This window comes from Linderina pennispora, assembly GCF_002104995.1.
Source record: "Linderina pennispora strain ATCC 12442 chromosome Unknown DL89scaffold_3, whole genome shotgun sequence".
Classification (NCBI taxonomy): Eukaryota; Fungi; Kickxellomycota; class Kickxellomycetes; order Kickxellales; family Kickxellaceae; genus Linderina; species Linderina pennispora.
In genome coordinates this window covers 1,333,873-1,347,229 of record NW_024468251.1, presented here as the reverse complement: position 1 = coordinate 1,347,229, position 13,357 = coordinate 1,333,873, and the positions used below count along the sequence as shown (strand labels likewise).

The 13,357-nt window shown below is 54.9% G+C and overlaps 7 protein-coding genes across 7 annotated transcripts; 2 read left to right on the top strand and 5 right to left on the bottom strand.

Annotated features, from left to right (window-relative positions):
• Positions 1-399: 399 nt before the first annotated feature.
• On the bottom strand, positions 400-2,444 carry DL89DRAFT_265940 (P-loop containing nucleoside triphosphate hydrolase protein). Its single transcript, XM_040886898.1, has one exon. The coding sequence runs from the start codon at positions 2,404-2,406 to the stop codon at positions 439-441; it is 1,968 nt and encodes a 655-aa protein (XP_040745789.1). The 5' UTR covers positions 2,407-2,444; the 3' UTR covers positions 400-438.
• A 913-nt stretch (positions 2,445-3,357) lies between these two features.
• Positions 3,358-3,770, bottom strand: DL89DRAFT_265939 (uncharacterized protein). Its single transcript, XM_040886897.1, has 2 exons — positions 3,678-3,770; positions 3,358-3,654 (listed from the first exon to the last, which is right to left on the bottom strand). Exons 1-2 carry the CDS (start codon positions 3,742-3,744, stop codon positions 3,416-3,418), a joined length of 306 nt encoding a protein of 101 aa, XP_040745788.1. The 5' UTR covers positions 3,745-3,770; the 3' UTR covers positions 3,358-3,415.
• A 45-nt stretch (positions 3,771-3,815) lies between these two features.
• Positions 3,816-4,413, bottom strand: DL89DRAFT_112522 (uncharacterized protein; the record flags this gene model as incomplete). Its single annotated transcript, XM_040883121.1, has 1 exon — positions 3,816-4,413. The coding sequence occupies exon 1, from the start codon at positions 4,391-4,393 to the stop codon at positions 3,818-3,820; it is 576 nt and encodes a 191-aa protein (XP_040745787.1). The 5' UTR covers positions 4,394-4,413.
• Positions 4,414-5,004: 591 nt separating this feature from the next.
• On the top strand, positions 5,005-6,691 carry DL89DRAFT_265938 (uncharacterized protein). Its single transcript, XM_040886896.1, has one exon. It carries the CDS (start codon positions 5,110-5,112, stop codon positions 6,637-6,639), a length of 1,530 nt encoding a protein of 509 aa, XP_040745786.1. The 5' UTR covers positions 5,005-5,109; the 3' UTR covers positions 6,640-6,691.
• A 59-nt stretch (positions 6,692-6,750) lies between these two features.
• On the bottom strand, positions 6,751-9,192 carry DL89DRAFT_244700 (putative SEC23; the record flags this gene model as incomplete). The annotated part of the gene is made up of 1 exon (XM_040885072.1): positions 6,751-9,192. Exon 1 carries the CDS (start codon positions 9,028-9,030, stop codon positions 6,751-6,753), a length of 2,280 nt encoding a protein of 759 aa, XP_040745785.1. The 5' UTR covers positions 9,031-9,192.
• Positions 9,193-9,292: 100 nt separating this feature from the next.
• Positions 9,293-10,177, top strand: DL89DRAFT_112500 (uncharacterized protein). The gene has a single exon (XM_040883120.1). The coding sequence runs from the start codon at positions 9,346-9,348 to the stop codon at positions 10,096-10,098; it is 753 nt and encodes a 250-aa protein (XP_040745784.1). The 5' UTR covers positions 9,293-9,345; the 3' UTR covers positions 10,099-10,177.
• On the bottom strand, positions 10,136-11,714 carry DL89DRAFT_221646 (uncharacterized protein; the record flags this gene model as incomplete). The annotated part of the gene is made up of 3 exons (XM_040884528.1): positions 10,136-10,435; positions 10,467-11,403; positions 11,500-11,714. The coding sequence occupies 3 exons, from the start codon at positions 11,712-11,714 to the stop codon at positions 10,136-10,138; spliced, it is 1,452 nt and encodes a 483-aa protein (XP_040745783.1).
• Between the last annotated feature and the right edge of the window lie 1,643 nt (positions 11,715-13,357).

Genomic DNA, 13,357 nt, shown 5'->3' with positions numbered 1-13,357 from the left:
ACAATCGTCACACAGACCGAATTGCACATGGCGGGGAGGGTAGGGATGTGAGGGACATACCGAACAAAGGTGGCTTGTTTGCATCTCTCGCTATTATTTGAAATTGCAGGGGTGAAGCTGGACGTCACGTGCCAAGCTGTCCAACTATTGGCCACCCGCCAGTCGGCCCGGTTCCAATGATAACCACGCCTCTTTCTTCCTCCACGATAGCTGTTGGTAGGTGAGCTACCCAACTTCGGCCACCCAGATGAAGGCAGTCTTTTACCTTGGCTGCGAGTTGGGTTCGGCTGGCACACCCCGCCACTTGGTGGCGGGCGATCTACTAGTTGCGACAAGATATGTAGTACGCATGTATCCCGTTGCATTACTCTCTGCCAGCGATTGCCATCCATGACATACATTCAAAAGTCAGTTGTTATTAACAAAATTAATGTGCCCTTAAACAAACAGATACCTGGGCTTGATCTTCCACCTCAGCAGCATATAAGCAGCGGCATACATGCCAACCGCCAGTGCCAGGTTGATGACAATGCACTCTGCAATGGTCTCGTTTCCGAGGCTGTACCCAGCAATCACCTCTTCGCCAGTGCGGTAGCACGACACTGAGTCCTCCTTGCAGTTGAAGGTCAGCCCGCTGAACTCGTTCTGCACAAATGCTGAGTACGAATAGTACATCATGCAGATGTACTTGATCCAGCGCAGCACTGGCGTGATGCTGTGCGCGTTGGCCATGTTGCCAGCAAACAGCATTAGCATGGCCAGCGTTAGCGGTGTGATGATGTGCGCGACCTCCATCGAATTCACCAGCATTGCCACTACGAAGGCAAACGCCAAGGAAGCGAGCAGGATGGACACAAAGATTGCCAGCCCAATGAAGAACTTGCCTGCGTCCACCTGGAACTTCACCAGGAAGTAAATCCCGATATACATGATAAAGTAGGGCACAAACACCAGCGGAATGATGCTCAGCACCCGAGACACAAAGTAGCTCGACATCCGATATGCGCCGCCCGACCGCTCACGCAGCAGCACTGCCCGACCTGACAACACCATGGTCATTACGGGGATAGCTACTGGGAAGACCGACAGAAGAACCATTGCAAACAGAGCACCAATACGGTTCTGCACTGACTCCTCCGAATTGCCGAGCTTGAAGAACACGAAACCAATGAACAGCATGGAAATGAGACTCTGAGCCACCAGGCCGTTGACAAGTCCGCTGTTGCGCAGCTGGAGCTTCCAGTCGCGTTCAAACAGCACCCATGTCTCGCGGATCCACCTGTTCATGGGCAGCGGCTCGGTGACAACCAAAGATGCCTGCTCGTCGGAAATGTCGGGCTTCAGGGCATTAAAGCGCTCTGAAATGTCCTGGCTCCCATTCACTGGCGTGTCGTGACCTGAGCCAGTAATATTCTTGTTTGTAGGCCAATGGAGCTTCTCACCAGAAGCCCGGAACTCGGCAAACGCATCTACTAGCTTCTGCACGCGCAGCTCGCTCGCCTGCATTGCCTCGTCGGAGGCAAAGTCAATTGACATCAGGTCAATGAAGAAGTTTGCGGGGTTCGGGTTAGTGCTTGGATGTCCGAGCTGTGTAAAGTACTGGACAGCGTCCTTTGCAGGCCCCATGTAAACGAGCTTGCCCTGAGAGAGCAGAATCAGCTTGTCAAACATGCCCACCATCTCGGTGCTCGGCTGGTGGATAGTCATGAGTGTGCCAAGATTGCGCTTGCGCGACATCTCCTTCGACAGCGCAACGACCATTTCAGCCGACGTCGAGTCTAGGCCAGACGATGGCTCGTCAAGCATAAGAATAGCTGGATCTGTGACCAACTCTACACCAATGCTGGCACGCTTGCGCTCACCGCCACTGACACCGCGCTCGAAGTGCCCGCCAATAGGCGTATCCTTCACATGGGTCAAGCGCAGCTGCCGGAGGATCTCAGCAACCCGTGTCTTCTTGTCCTCATCAGTATACTTGGTATCGGACAGGCGCAGTCGTGCGGAAGCCAGCAGGGTCTCCTCAACGGTCAGCGAAGCATGCATCAGGTCGTCTTGCTCGACAAATGCCAACAGTCTTTTGAATGAGTGTGCGTCGCGCTTGTTTCCGTTGAACTTGATGTCGCCATACAGCCGGCCGCCTTGAACACGGCCTGACAAGATGTTGAGTAGTGTGGTCTTGCCGGCGCCGCTGGCACCCATGATGGCAACCAGCTCGCCTGGGTAGATGGCGCCACTGATATCGTGCAACACCCGCCGGGTTCCGCCATCCTTGGTCTTGACATCATAGTTGAGGTTGTCCCACGAGAGAATAGGCAGGCGTGGGTCTGCAGTGTAGGGAGCCTCGGCGAATTTCTCTTCGTCGCCGGGGTGAGCAAAAGAAGTATTTGACGAGTTAATATCGGACATTTGTAGGGCTGAACCTGTCTAGTGGTATATGAGTAGTGTATGTATTGTTGTACGGCGTATGGAGTCAGCCACCAGTCACAGCCAGAGGGCTGCGCTTTTATACATTGCGTTCTCTGACTGCTCTCCCCGGATGTTGATAAATTATGCTTCAACCTGAACAGCGCTTCCCTGCCTTGCTCTTGTGTGGATTTGTCAGGACATGCAAGAGCAGCAGCGTGCTGAGACGACTATTGCACAATGCTTGGGCGATCTTAGCCAATGGCATCATGGAGGGGTTTTGGCCGCAGTGGATCGACCCTTAGATTCAGGCTCTGAATTGACCTCATAAGTATCCAGAAATTGTACTGTCGGAACCGTCAAGCTCCGGAAAAGATAGCGCTAAATTCCCTCCATCACGGATAACGCGGAACCGCTTGGAGTCACGCACATACATGTGTGGGCTATTGTTCTGTTGATGAAGCCCCGCACTTAATGAAGGCATGCAGTGGATTTCCGAGTCCACCTCTTATATTTCTTGCATTTGTCAGACTCAGGCTGGGAACGCTTCTTCCACGTCCTTCTCGAATGCCTTTTCCCCGGTCCAGCGTGAGTCAGGCAATAGAGAGGCATCAATATAAAAAATAAAATAACAGGTTCTCAAAATGTATTAGTCATCAGTCCGCCTTAAGCGACTCCCTATGTTCCGCCACATAGCGGCAACCAGTTGCCAGAATGCAGAGATTTCCAGACTTTGACCAGCACAACTCTTCATGGGATAAGCGGGCAATTTCAGGCGGCGATTTGCATACCTCTTGTGCTTTTGTTTTGGATGTGCAGTTCAACATTACACTCGCATTAAAAGCTCAAACATCCTGATCAAGGGTAATCACTGGATAATAAGCCGTAAATGTTATTGCGAAATGCTGTCTGTCTATTTGATGCATTTTTCATATCGCCCAATCCATAAAAATTGTAGCTTCCTGTTCTCTGGCCAACAGCAATAATATTTGGTGTAAACTGTACTGAACCCCTAAAAACGGCTTAGTTTGTCGAAACCTCCTGAGCCAAATCTTCCAGTGTCTTCAAATGACATGTTAAGATGCTTTCCAGAATCGAAGTCAAAGTCAATAGGGTGAGTGATGAGCACTATGTCGGGCCCAGCTCTGTCATCGGAGTCACCTGCCTTCCAATCTGGGTTCTCAACAGGAAGTACTAGGCGAGAAGCAGTAGGGGGATGTGTGGGCTGTTTGTTCTTGACATATAGCCCAGCTGTTGTGTCTTGGGTACAATACACTTAGATAGACAGCCTCCTGCAACTGCCTGGAATACGTTTACTCTCCAAGCACCTTTCCACGACATATATTGAACGTATGAAATATGGTATATGAAAGAAGGAAGGAGGAATCACCCAGTGAAAAGGGCGGGTGCCTGTCTAAGTAGTGATGCCGGCCGCCTGGAATAGTATGGATGGCCATTGTGGCCTAAGGGTCTTGATCCATGGGTTCCTAAAATCATGAGGATTTGGAACCACACCAACAAACCAAGTAATTGTAGCTTTCAAATAGTATATGTATGACTTAAGGGCGCTTGTGTTGGAACTTGAGAGCCACTCTATAGGTGAAATTGCTAGATTCATCAAGGTATAGTAGAGGTCCTTGTCTTTCCTGGTATATGCATCATGTAGCATATCATCACTGTGTATGTATCGTCCAAGCAACTCGGCTGTGAAAATCACCAGTTCATCAGCAAGGCTGCTGTTCATCGAGTTCTCAGGTATTATCATGTTATGCGCAGCATCACTCATTCCTCGTAGGCGCTCTATAACTAATTTTTCTGCTTGCCTTTCCCATTCCTCCTGAGTCCCAGATGTGTCTATAGACATGTTCCTCCTGATACTCTTAGATGTAGCTGATGGCTGATCATATCGTTTATCTGTGCCATATATAGAGGGGCTGGTCCGCTTGCACTTTGCGCCTGATGGGGTGTGCGGTAAACTAATGGCAGTCATTGTAAGTAAAGTCAAAAATACATGGGTTTAAAACTAGTTAGATGAAGCAGGCAAATTCTCCAACCCCTCTTCAGAATATTGTTGATGGAACAGTCTGCTCACTCAAGCTTGATTGCGTGTAGAGTACATTAGCTTTTGATCCAAGAGACAAGCTATTGCTGTTCAGGATCGTCCGGACTGCAAGAACCATACTCTGATAGACCAGTGGAGTGCCGTAAATAACGGCAAATAACGCTAGGCTGAAGCGCAGCAGAGATATTTGGCACTGTAAGTGTAAAATGTAGAGATAGAGGATATCGAAAAGGTATGAAGTATGAAGTATGAGGCGTGTGTGGTTGGAGTGTCAGTCTGTCAGGCCGACCATCATCTCCTGGGCCAAATATGTACCAGAAAAGAAATTCCAGCAGAGGGTCGTGCTGCTTGCGCGGCAGATTGAGCACCTGCTGTTGACTTATGAAATGAGTTGTCTTAGCTGGGCGGTCATGGTGACATTACCTTGATTATGATCACTTGCCGTAATCCATCACCGATAGGAGCAAATGACGTCTGGTCTCCAAGTCTGCTCGATATCTTGCGCTGCGTGAAGGGCTGGTCTCCGTATGTCTTACAGTAAGTATCTCTTTTCTGTTCTCCTTAGCTTATTGCTTTTATACCTAGTCATACTTTTCCTTTGTACAAGAATGCAGGCAATTACGCAGGTTCACGCAGTTCCAGCCATGACTGTTCTCAAACGCCTTTTCTCGGCAACCGTCTCTCGATCTGCTGCCAAGCAAGGTCTTGTAGTTGGTCTTCTCGACAACAAGCTGTACATGGGCGACAAGGTGCAGATCACTGGTGAGCAGGCAACCAAGATCCAATCCGAGGTCTCTGCGCTGGGCACCAAGGGCGACGTTGGCGATGTGCACGTAGTCTTGAGCTCTGACGGCACCACCCAGATCGCAGTTGTCGGCCTGGGAAGCACCGCACAGCTGGAGCAGCACACGTCAGAAATTGTGCGCAAGGCTGTTGCTACTGGCATCAAGAAGCTGGCGGCCCAGAGCGTCGAGACAGTGAGTGTTGCACCGATGCCGTGTGCGCAGTCGGCAGGCGAGGGTGCGGTCTTGGGCCTGTACAAGTTCGATCAGTTCAAGAGCAAGCAGGGAGAGGAGAAGACGCCAGTTTCGGTGACTAGTGCGGCCAGCGAAGCGTGGCAGGTCGGCAAGGTGTATGCGGAGGCGCAGAACCTGGCGCGCGATCTGACGAACACACCCGCAAACTACATGACGCCAACCATCTTCGCTGAGCGTATGCAGTCGGAGCTCTCAAAGTTTGCGAACGTGCAGGTAAACATCTACGACAAGGCGTGGGTCGAGCAGCAGCGCATGGGCGGCCTTCTGGCAGTTTCCGCGGGCTCCGACGAGCCGCTCAAGTTCCTTGAGATCATCTACCGCGGCGCGCCTTCCTCGGACTCTGTCAGCCTGGCCATGGTTGGCAAGGGTATCACCTTTGATACCGGAGGCTATAGCCTGAAGCCAGGGAAGTCCATGGACATGATGAAGGGCGACATGGGCGGTGGCGCGACGGTTGTGTCGGCGATGAGGGCGATTGCTGAGCTCCAGCTGCCGATCAACATGGTGGCGACCGTGCCGCTGTGTGAGAACATGATCAATGGCAAGGCGACTAAGGTGTCGGATGTGTATACGTCGCGGGCCGGTCTGACGGTCGAAGTCATGAACACCGATGCTGAGGGCCGCATTGTGCTGGCTGATGCGCTGCACTACACGGTCGAGCGGCACAAGCCCGAGAACATCATTGACGTGGCGACACTCACGGGTGCGATGGTGGTGGCGCTGGGTGAGCTGTACACGGGCGTGTTCTCTGCGAGCCCCAAGCTCTGGCAGCAGATCGAGAAGGCCGGCAAGACGTCTGACGAGGCAGTCTGGCGCATGCCCCTGCACGACACCTGGGACACGATGCTCAAGTCGGATGTGGCAGATCTGTCCAACATTGGAAATAAGAGCGAGGCTGGCTCGTGCACGGCGGCGGCGTTCCTGCGCCAGTTCGTCAATGGCCCAAGACTGACCCCACCCAAGGTGCCAGCGGAGCAGACAAACGACGAGGAGGTCCCGAGGTGGGCGCATCTTGACATTGCGGGGCCTATGGAGACAAGCAACTCGACCGGGTACCACTCGGCTGGCATGACGGGCCGTCCGACGCGTATGCTGATTGAGCTGGCGCGCCAGCTGTCCAGGGATCCAATTGCTTAGAATAACAACGTGCTGTCACCAAAATAGCACATAATGATGTGATATATGCCTTTTTCGATGTAAATAGGCGGATTGCATTTTGTTCTGCTCATGGAAATTATAAGGAGCGCTTTACGAAGCACCCTTGACGGCCAGGGCGCTCAGGGCCGACAGGAACGAGTTGACATTGACATCATCAGTGAGCACGGCCTCACCGCCGCCGTACTGGTTGGCATTGTTGTACGACGTCGACGGGTTCAGCTTGCTGACAAGGAAGCGGGCCTGCGAGCCATGCTGGTCGCACACAATGTAGCGCGGCACAGGCAGGCGGTCGACAAGCAGCTCCTGGGCGTCCTGGACGGGGGCCTCCAGCAGCAGCTTCAGGTTCTCGTACTCGGGCTGCTCATGGTACCCGGCCTTGCGCCACTCGGCGATGGTCTCACCGTGCCAGATCAGAATGTGGAAGAACGTGTCGAGCAGCAGCACAACGTCAGCCTTCATCGAGACCGAATCCAGCAGAACCGGCGCCGGCGGGCCCTCAAAGCCGTACGACATCAGCGTGGGCTGGATCATGATCAGCGAGTTGTTGGTGTCCTCGCGGAACAGGCAGTGACGGTAGAAGGCGGTCTCGTCGGGCGAGCTGTTGAAGACCTGTAGGAATTGCGAGCGGCGCAGATGGTACATGAACTGCGGGTAGATCGAGAAGTTCTGTGCCAGACGGAAGCTCGCCGGGTCGTCGCGCCGGTAGTCGCCGAACTTTTGGCACACACGGATCAGCATGCGGTCCAGCCAGCGCAGCACATCGGCAGCCTCGTCCAGCTCTGCCTTGAACACCGCGATGCGAGACATGAGCACAGCCGCAGCCTCCTGGTCGAACGACGCCGGGATCTCGGGCGCTGAGCCCTCGGCCCAGTTGCGCGCAATGGTGGTCACGCGCATGCGGTACTGACCCGACGAGTGCTGGTATGTAGTCACATACTGGATCAGGCCGCGCGAGCCGGGCTGCAGCGCCTGGCTCTGTTGGTTGGCGACCTCAAAGTACACGCCAACAGTGGTGTGCGGCGTGACGGTGGCCAGGCGCCATGCAGACGTGTTGCCAATGCCGATCTCCGTGTCCGAAACAATGGCTGTCTTCTTGTTGGCCGAAATCCCCGGGCCGATGAGGCCGCACACCTTGAGCTCCTTGGTGGTCTGCACCTCGAGCGTCGCATTGAAGCCCATCTGCAGCTGCTCCTGGTCGTCCTTCTCAAAGATGCGCTGGAACGACTGCTTGAAGATGGAGGTCACGTACGAGTCAGTCAGCACCATGACACCGCCAGTGCAGTTCACCAGCGACTTCATCTCGGCCAGACCAACCTGGTCCAGGCAGCCCGAGAAAATGTCGATGGCGTGTCCGGCAGCTGCAGACCGCTTCGACAAGGCCTCGTAGAACTTGACAGCCTTGCGGTAGTGGCGATCGGTCTCCTTCTCGATGTCGTGGTGACTGCGAATCGGCTCCTTGAGCTCGGGGCCGACAACCATACCAGGGCCCTGGGTGGCAGGTCCGCCGCAGAAGAGCATGACGCGGCCACCGGCGTTCGGGAACGCCGATTCCATCATGCCTACAGCGACAGCCATGGCGGCACCAGTGCAGCGCAGCGGGCGCTTATCAGCGGCCACCGGCCACGGGTCGCGCTGCAGGTTCTCGAGGATGCTGGTCAGCGTAAACTCGCACTGCTCGACAGGCTGCAGGAAGCGGTCGGCGCCATACGCCTGCTGGGCCTGCTGCGGCTGGTGCGGTGCCGACCCCGGCTGGTTGCGGATGCTCGACCCAATGCCCAGCATCTCCTGCACCTGCTTGACATTGTAGTCCTTGGTGCCGCGGAACACATACGACTTGGGGCAGTCCTGGTACCCGAGCTCGTGCACCTGCACCATCGTGCCGTACGTAATCAGACCCACCAGTGCCGTCGGTGGCAGCAGCGACAGCGACAAGATAAGGCTGTCCTTGAGCGCCTTGAGCTCGTCCTCCTCGAGGCACGTGTCGACGACAAACATGAACACGGGCGGCACCGGCGACTGGCGCGCCAGGGTATACTCAATCGTCGTGTAGCGCGGCAGCAGCTCGGGCGGCAGGTTGTGCGCGCTGATGTCCTTGTAGTGTGGCGGGAACTGGTTGCGCTGCAGACAGAACGGGCAGATCCACAGCTTGCCACGCACATCAATCTGGCAATACGGGTTCAGCACTGCGCGGCACGGCGCCTTGCACATAACTGGCTCATAGCCGACGGGTGGCAGCTCGGGCCGGTCCTTGAGAATCGTGTACAGAGTCGACACGGGAACCACACAGCGAGTCGCCTCAATGCGCGTGTTCGGGAGCACATTCCACGAGCAGCGGATGCCGTCCTGGTCCTCAATAGCTTCGAAATCCATGATGAGAAATGCCTGGGCTAGAAATTTCAGATGTATGAACGAGAGATGGGGAGCAACTGGAATCGCCGGCCAACGCTTGCTCTTAGCCGGGTTCCCAGGGCACGGCACCTCATGCGCGGGAACTTTTTCAAACACAGCCAGCCGACGCTTCACTCTCCCATTGGCCGCCGCCACCTGATCGGCGAATTAGCACGCTCCAGATTCCCAGATCATCGGCAGCGATGTTCATAGCAGCGGACACACTCTTGCCCACCCGACCACTTCCGCACTCTGCTCCGCAAACGCTATCCTAATATTTTTTACTCTGTATTCGTAATGCCGTCCGCTCGCCCCCAGCACAAGCTGTATCCGATCGAGCCCAATGCGATTGAGCTGATGTTTGGCGGTCTCGCGGCCTCCTACGCCCTCATGACGCCCACCAAGGACCTGAACGTCTACGACCACACAACAAAGTACCTGATGATGTCCAGTCTGGTGATGTTTATGTACTACGCGATTCTGGTCGCTGTCGACATCTACTGCTTCAAAGTGCCGGAGGGCCGGACTCGCGGCAAATCAATCGGGTACCGAGCCACACGCGTTCTTTCCATGACCTTTGGAACGCTGGTGGGTGCCGTGGTCCTGGCAGGCATCTACGTTTTGTTTGGCGCTCCCTTGCAGACGCAGCAGAATGAGACACTAGCTGCGGCTCTGGATGTGTCGCTGCTGGCCATTACGCCGGCGGTGGTGACTCTGAAGAGTGATCTGAGTGCGTGGCGCCGGGCGCTGCTGTCGTTCGAAGAAAAGTCCCTGCCGGAGCAGTGGGCAGCGGGGTTCTTTTGGTCCTCGATGGTGACGAGCTGGGCTGCGGCTTACTTTGTGCCCATGGACTGGGACCGGCCGTGGCAGCGGTGGCCGATCCCCATCGTCGGCGGTGCCTACGTCGGCTACTTGATTGGCTTGCTGTATGTGCTGGTTCGGTGCTTTGTACTCCCGATTGCCAGGGCTGATTTCAAGGCCACGGAGGAGGAGAAGCTCAAGATTATCCGGGAGATGGCTGCGCGCGACCAGCAAAAGAAGAAGGAGTAGGTTTTATTTTAAAGATAAAAGATTGTGAAAATGCTTGTTAGATGGCAAACTTGGCATGTCCAAATGAAATCGGCACTGCCGACGGCAGCTCAGCAATGGTGAGCTCTTCCAGGGTCTTGGAGTCAAGCACAAGCAGGCAGCTCTTGATCAGCGTGCTGTCAAAGAACACCGACAGCAGGTATCCGTCGTCCTCGTTGTCGCTCTTGGGCACAAACACAGGCTCGCTCGGATAGCATCCCTTGCGGTGCCACACCAGCGGGCTGACCATTGGGTCGTTGGTATCGATCTTGACGATGCAATTGTACATTGTGTTGGTGTTCATGTGCGCTGCCAGCCCCTGCATCCGTTCTAGATGGCTCAGGGCGTACACATAGTTTGTACGGCTTCAGGTCAAACACCGGGTTGATCCGCGGTAGCTCAATCGGCTCCGGTCTGAGAATCGTCATATGCGCCGGCGGCACCACGGCCGTCCTCCCGCGGCTCTCGACAAACTTTGCTGCCTCCATGGTAATACCGTTCAGCTGGTAGCGGCGCACCTGGCCCGACGGCAAGAAGTACCCGGTTGACGGGTGCCGCAGCTGCTTGACGCGCAGCTTCCTCAGGATTGTGTCATCTTCGTAAGCCACCAGGTCGATCATCACCGAGTCTGTCGCGCTCTCCTGCACGGCATTGATCTGGTGCAGCGCAAAGAACGACGGCGCCTCGTACACACACTGCACGCGGCGGTACTCGCGGCTGATAACGTAGAACTGTACCGGCTGGTTGGGTGCAAACGCCAGGGACTCCAGCAGCGAATCACCCCACCGGTAGTTGCCACCGATTGGCGATGCATACGGGTAGACGGGCACGATGATGTAGTCCTGCGTGATCGAGAAGCTGTGCATCACCGACGCCTGGGCAAAGAAGTTGGCCACGACGTATCCCTCCGGGTGGGCCTCGCTGATCGCCACCACGTTGTAGGTGGTCGAGCGGAACCCTACGTCCTGAGTGACAGTAAAGTACTCGCGCGTGTTGGCGTCGTATTGCATATGGGCACTGCTCAGGTGGGCCTTGAACAGTTGGTTGATGTCCTTGAGCTCCAGCACCGAGCGCGGACGCAGGTCCTCAGGATCCAGGTTCTGAACGGCACCCATGTGGTTGGCTGTCACAATGTTTTGCGTCGAGCCCTGCAGCGGCATGAACAGCTGGATGTCCTGGTTGCAGCACTCGCCCTCTGATGTGTTGTAATGCGCACCCTTGGGAATGAACATGTTCAAGAATGTCTGGTTTGTGTCCGTCTGGTACAGGGCTCCGGGGCTGCGTGTGCTGACACCGTGCTCCATCTGGATCCGCCCTGCCAGCTGCTTAGCTATCAGACGCGACCGGTACGTGATCGTCTCCTCCTTGTCGTCAAAGTAGAACTTGCCCAGCAACGGCAGCGCATCCATCAAATTGCCGAACGTGAACGTCTGGGTCGCCTGCTCCAGCTCGCGCTGGACATTATACTTGATATCAAACCGGCCAGGCCCCAGCGTATACAGGCTCCCACGCAGGCCATCCGGGAACGACCCGTTGAGGATCCGTAGCGTGATCGGCCTCGGCTGCTCGTGCGCATTAGCAAGCCCACTGCGCAGCATCTCGATGTCGCCCGACGACAGCTTATCATGTTGCATCCGCTCGCGTTCCTTGCGTCGCTGCTCGGCAATTTTGAACAGCCGCCTCTGCTGTTCCTCGCGTCGATCTGCCTCGTCGTCTGAGTCGTCAGCTTCAGCAATCTCCGGTTGCTTCGACGAGCTTGGACCAGCACGCGGTGGCAGCCGAGGGCTAAGCGACTTGCGTGGCGGCAGTGGGGGACTCAGTGACGTGCGTGGCGGCAGTGGCGGGCTGATGGAGGTGCGTGGTGGTGAGCTGAACGCCGTGCGCTCGGTCTCGCTCGAATAGGGCGTGGACCGGGTCGCGTACGCGTGCGATGCCGAGCTCTTGTTAAGAATCGCCGCCGCAATGTCTGCAGGTGATGGCCCGTCTTCCTGCAGCGGATGCGATGCTGTGGGCACCTTGCTGGATGTGCGCGACGCTGAAGGTACCTTGTCCGCCAGACTGATGTCTTCAAGAACGCCAGCCACTGCCTCTGCAGACAGGTCGCCAGCGAAATCCCCAGCATTGCTCTCGCCACCAGTGCTTCCCGATTTGCCATACGACACCGTGGCCTTTTCCAGAGATCCGGTCTCTGGCAGCGAAGGTGGCTGGAGTGCGTTGGCTTCAGGCTCTTTGGCACCTGGCTCTTCTGCGGCGGGCTCCTCGCTAGTGGTTTCTACCGTGGGCTTCTCCTTGCCAAACTCTTCGTCCTTTTCTGTCTCGCTCTTCTCTGTCTCGTCCTTTTCTATCTCGTCCTTCTTTGCCTCCTCCGTGACCCGTGTCTCGTCATTAGCAAGCGTTTCCTTGGCTGCCGGTGCCTGCTCTACGGCCCCGGGTGCAGTCCCGCTAACCAGCCCAGGCTTGTCAGTAGTCGCTTCTTTGTCAAGATTACTCATTTAGTGAACAACAAATGGCTGAATCCTGCAATGAAAAAATAATAGCTTGCGAAAACAAATTAGAGAGGAGAGAAGGTACACTTGCGCCTTAGTTTATTTTTAGACTAGTGACATTGTGCCTTGGCGAAGGCCACGAAAAGTGTGCTTTTGTTTTCAGTTGCCCCTGTTTTTGTGACAGCCTTCTGTTTAACGGGTTGCTCAGTTGCTAATGCCGAACGCAGTTCATAACCACGGCGGTGATCATTACTGCTGGGTGTGTCATCACTTCGTCATATTTTCAAGAAATCTAGGCGACTCTAATATAATCTGGACAGCTGGCAGATGGACTCAGCGAGCAATAAACACATGTGGTGCATAACAGCATCTATATATTTGTGAGACATAATACCGCATCACACAAAGGTGCACCGGTATATATTGAGACCGTTGGCCCTTGAGTGCTGACACAATCTTGGGCCGCTATAAACCAGACTAGACACGCACATACCCAGGCTCAAAGAGACCAACTACTCACCATCTTTCTCAGCTTGTTTACTATCACACACTCACCAATTTAGCTTGAAAGCACCTACTCGTTCAGAGTTGACAATCCTGAAATTAGAGTGCCGAGCCACTCTTGCATCGCTCTGCCAACGACCAAACTACATAGACCGAGCCTCAAACGGACTGACCTCTCTCCCTTTTCTTTATCTTGTTTTTACCTTTTGATTACTCTACATACACACATGCAACCACCCATCCGATTCCGA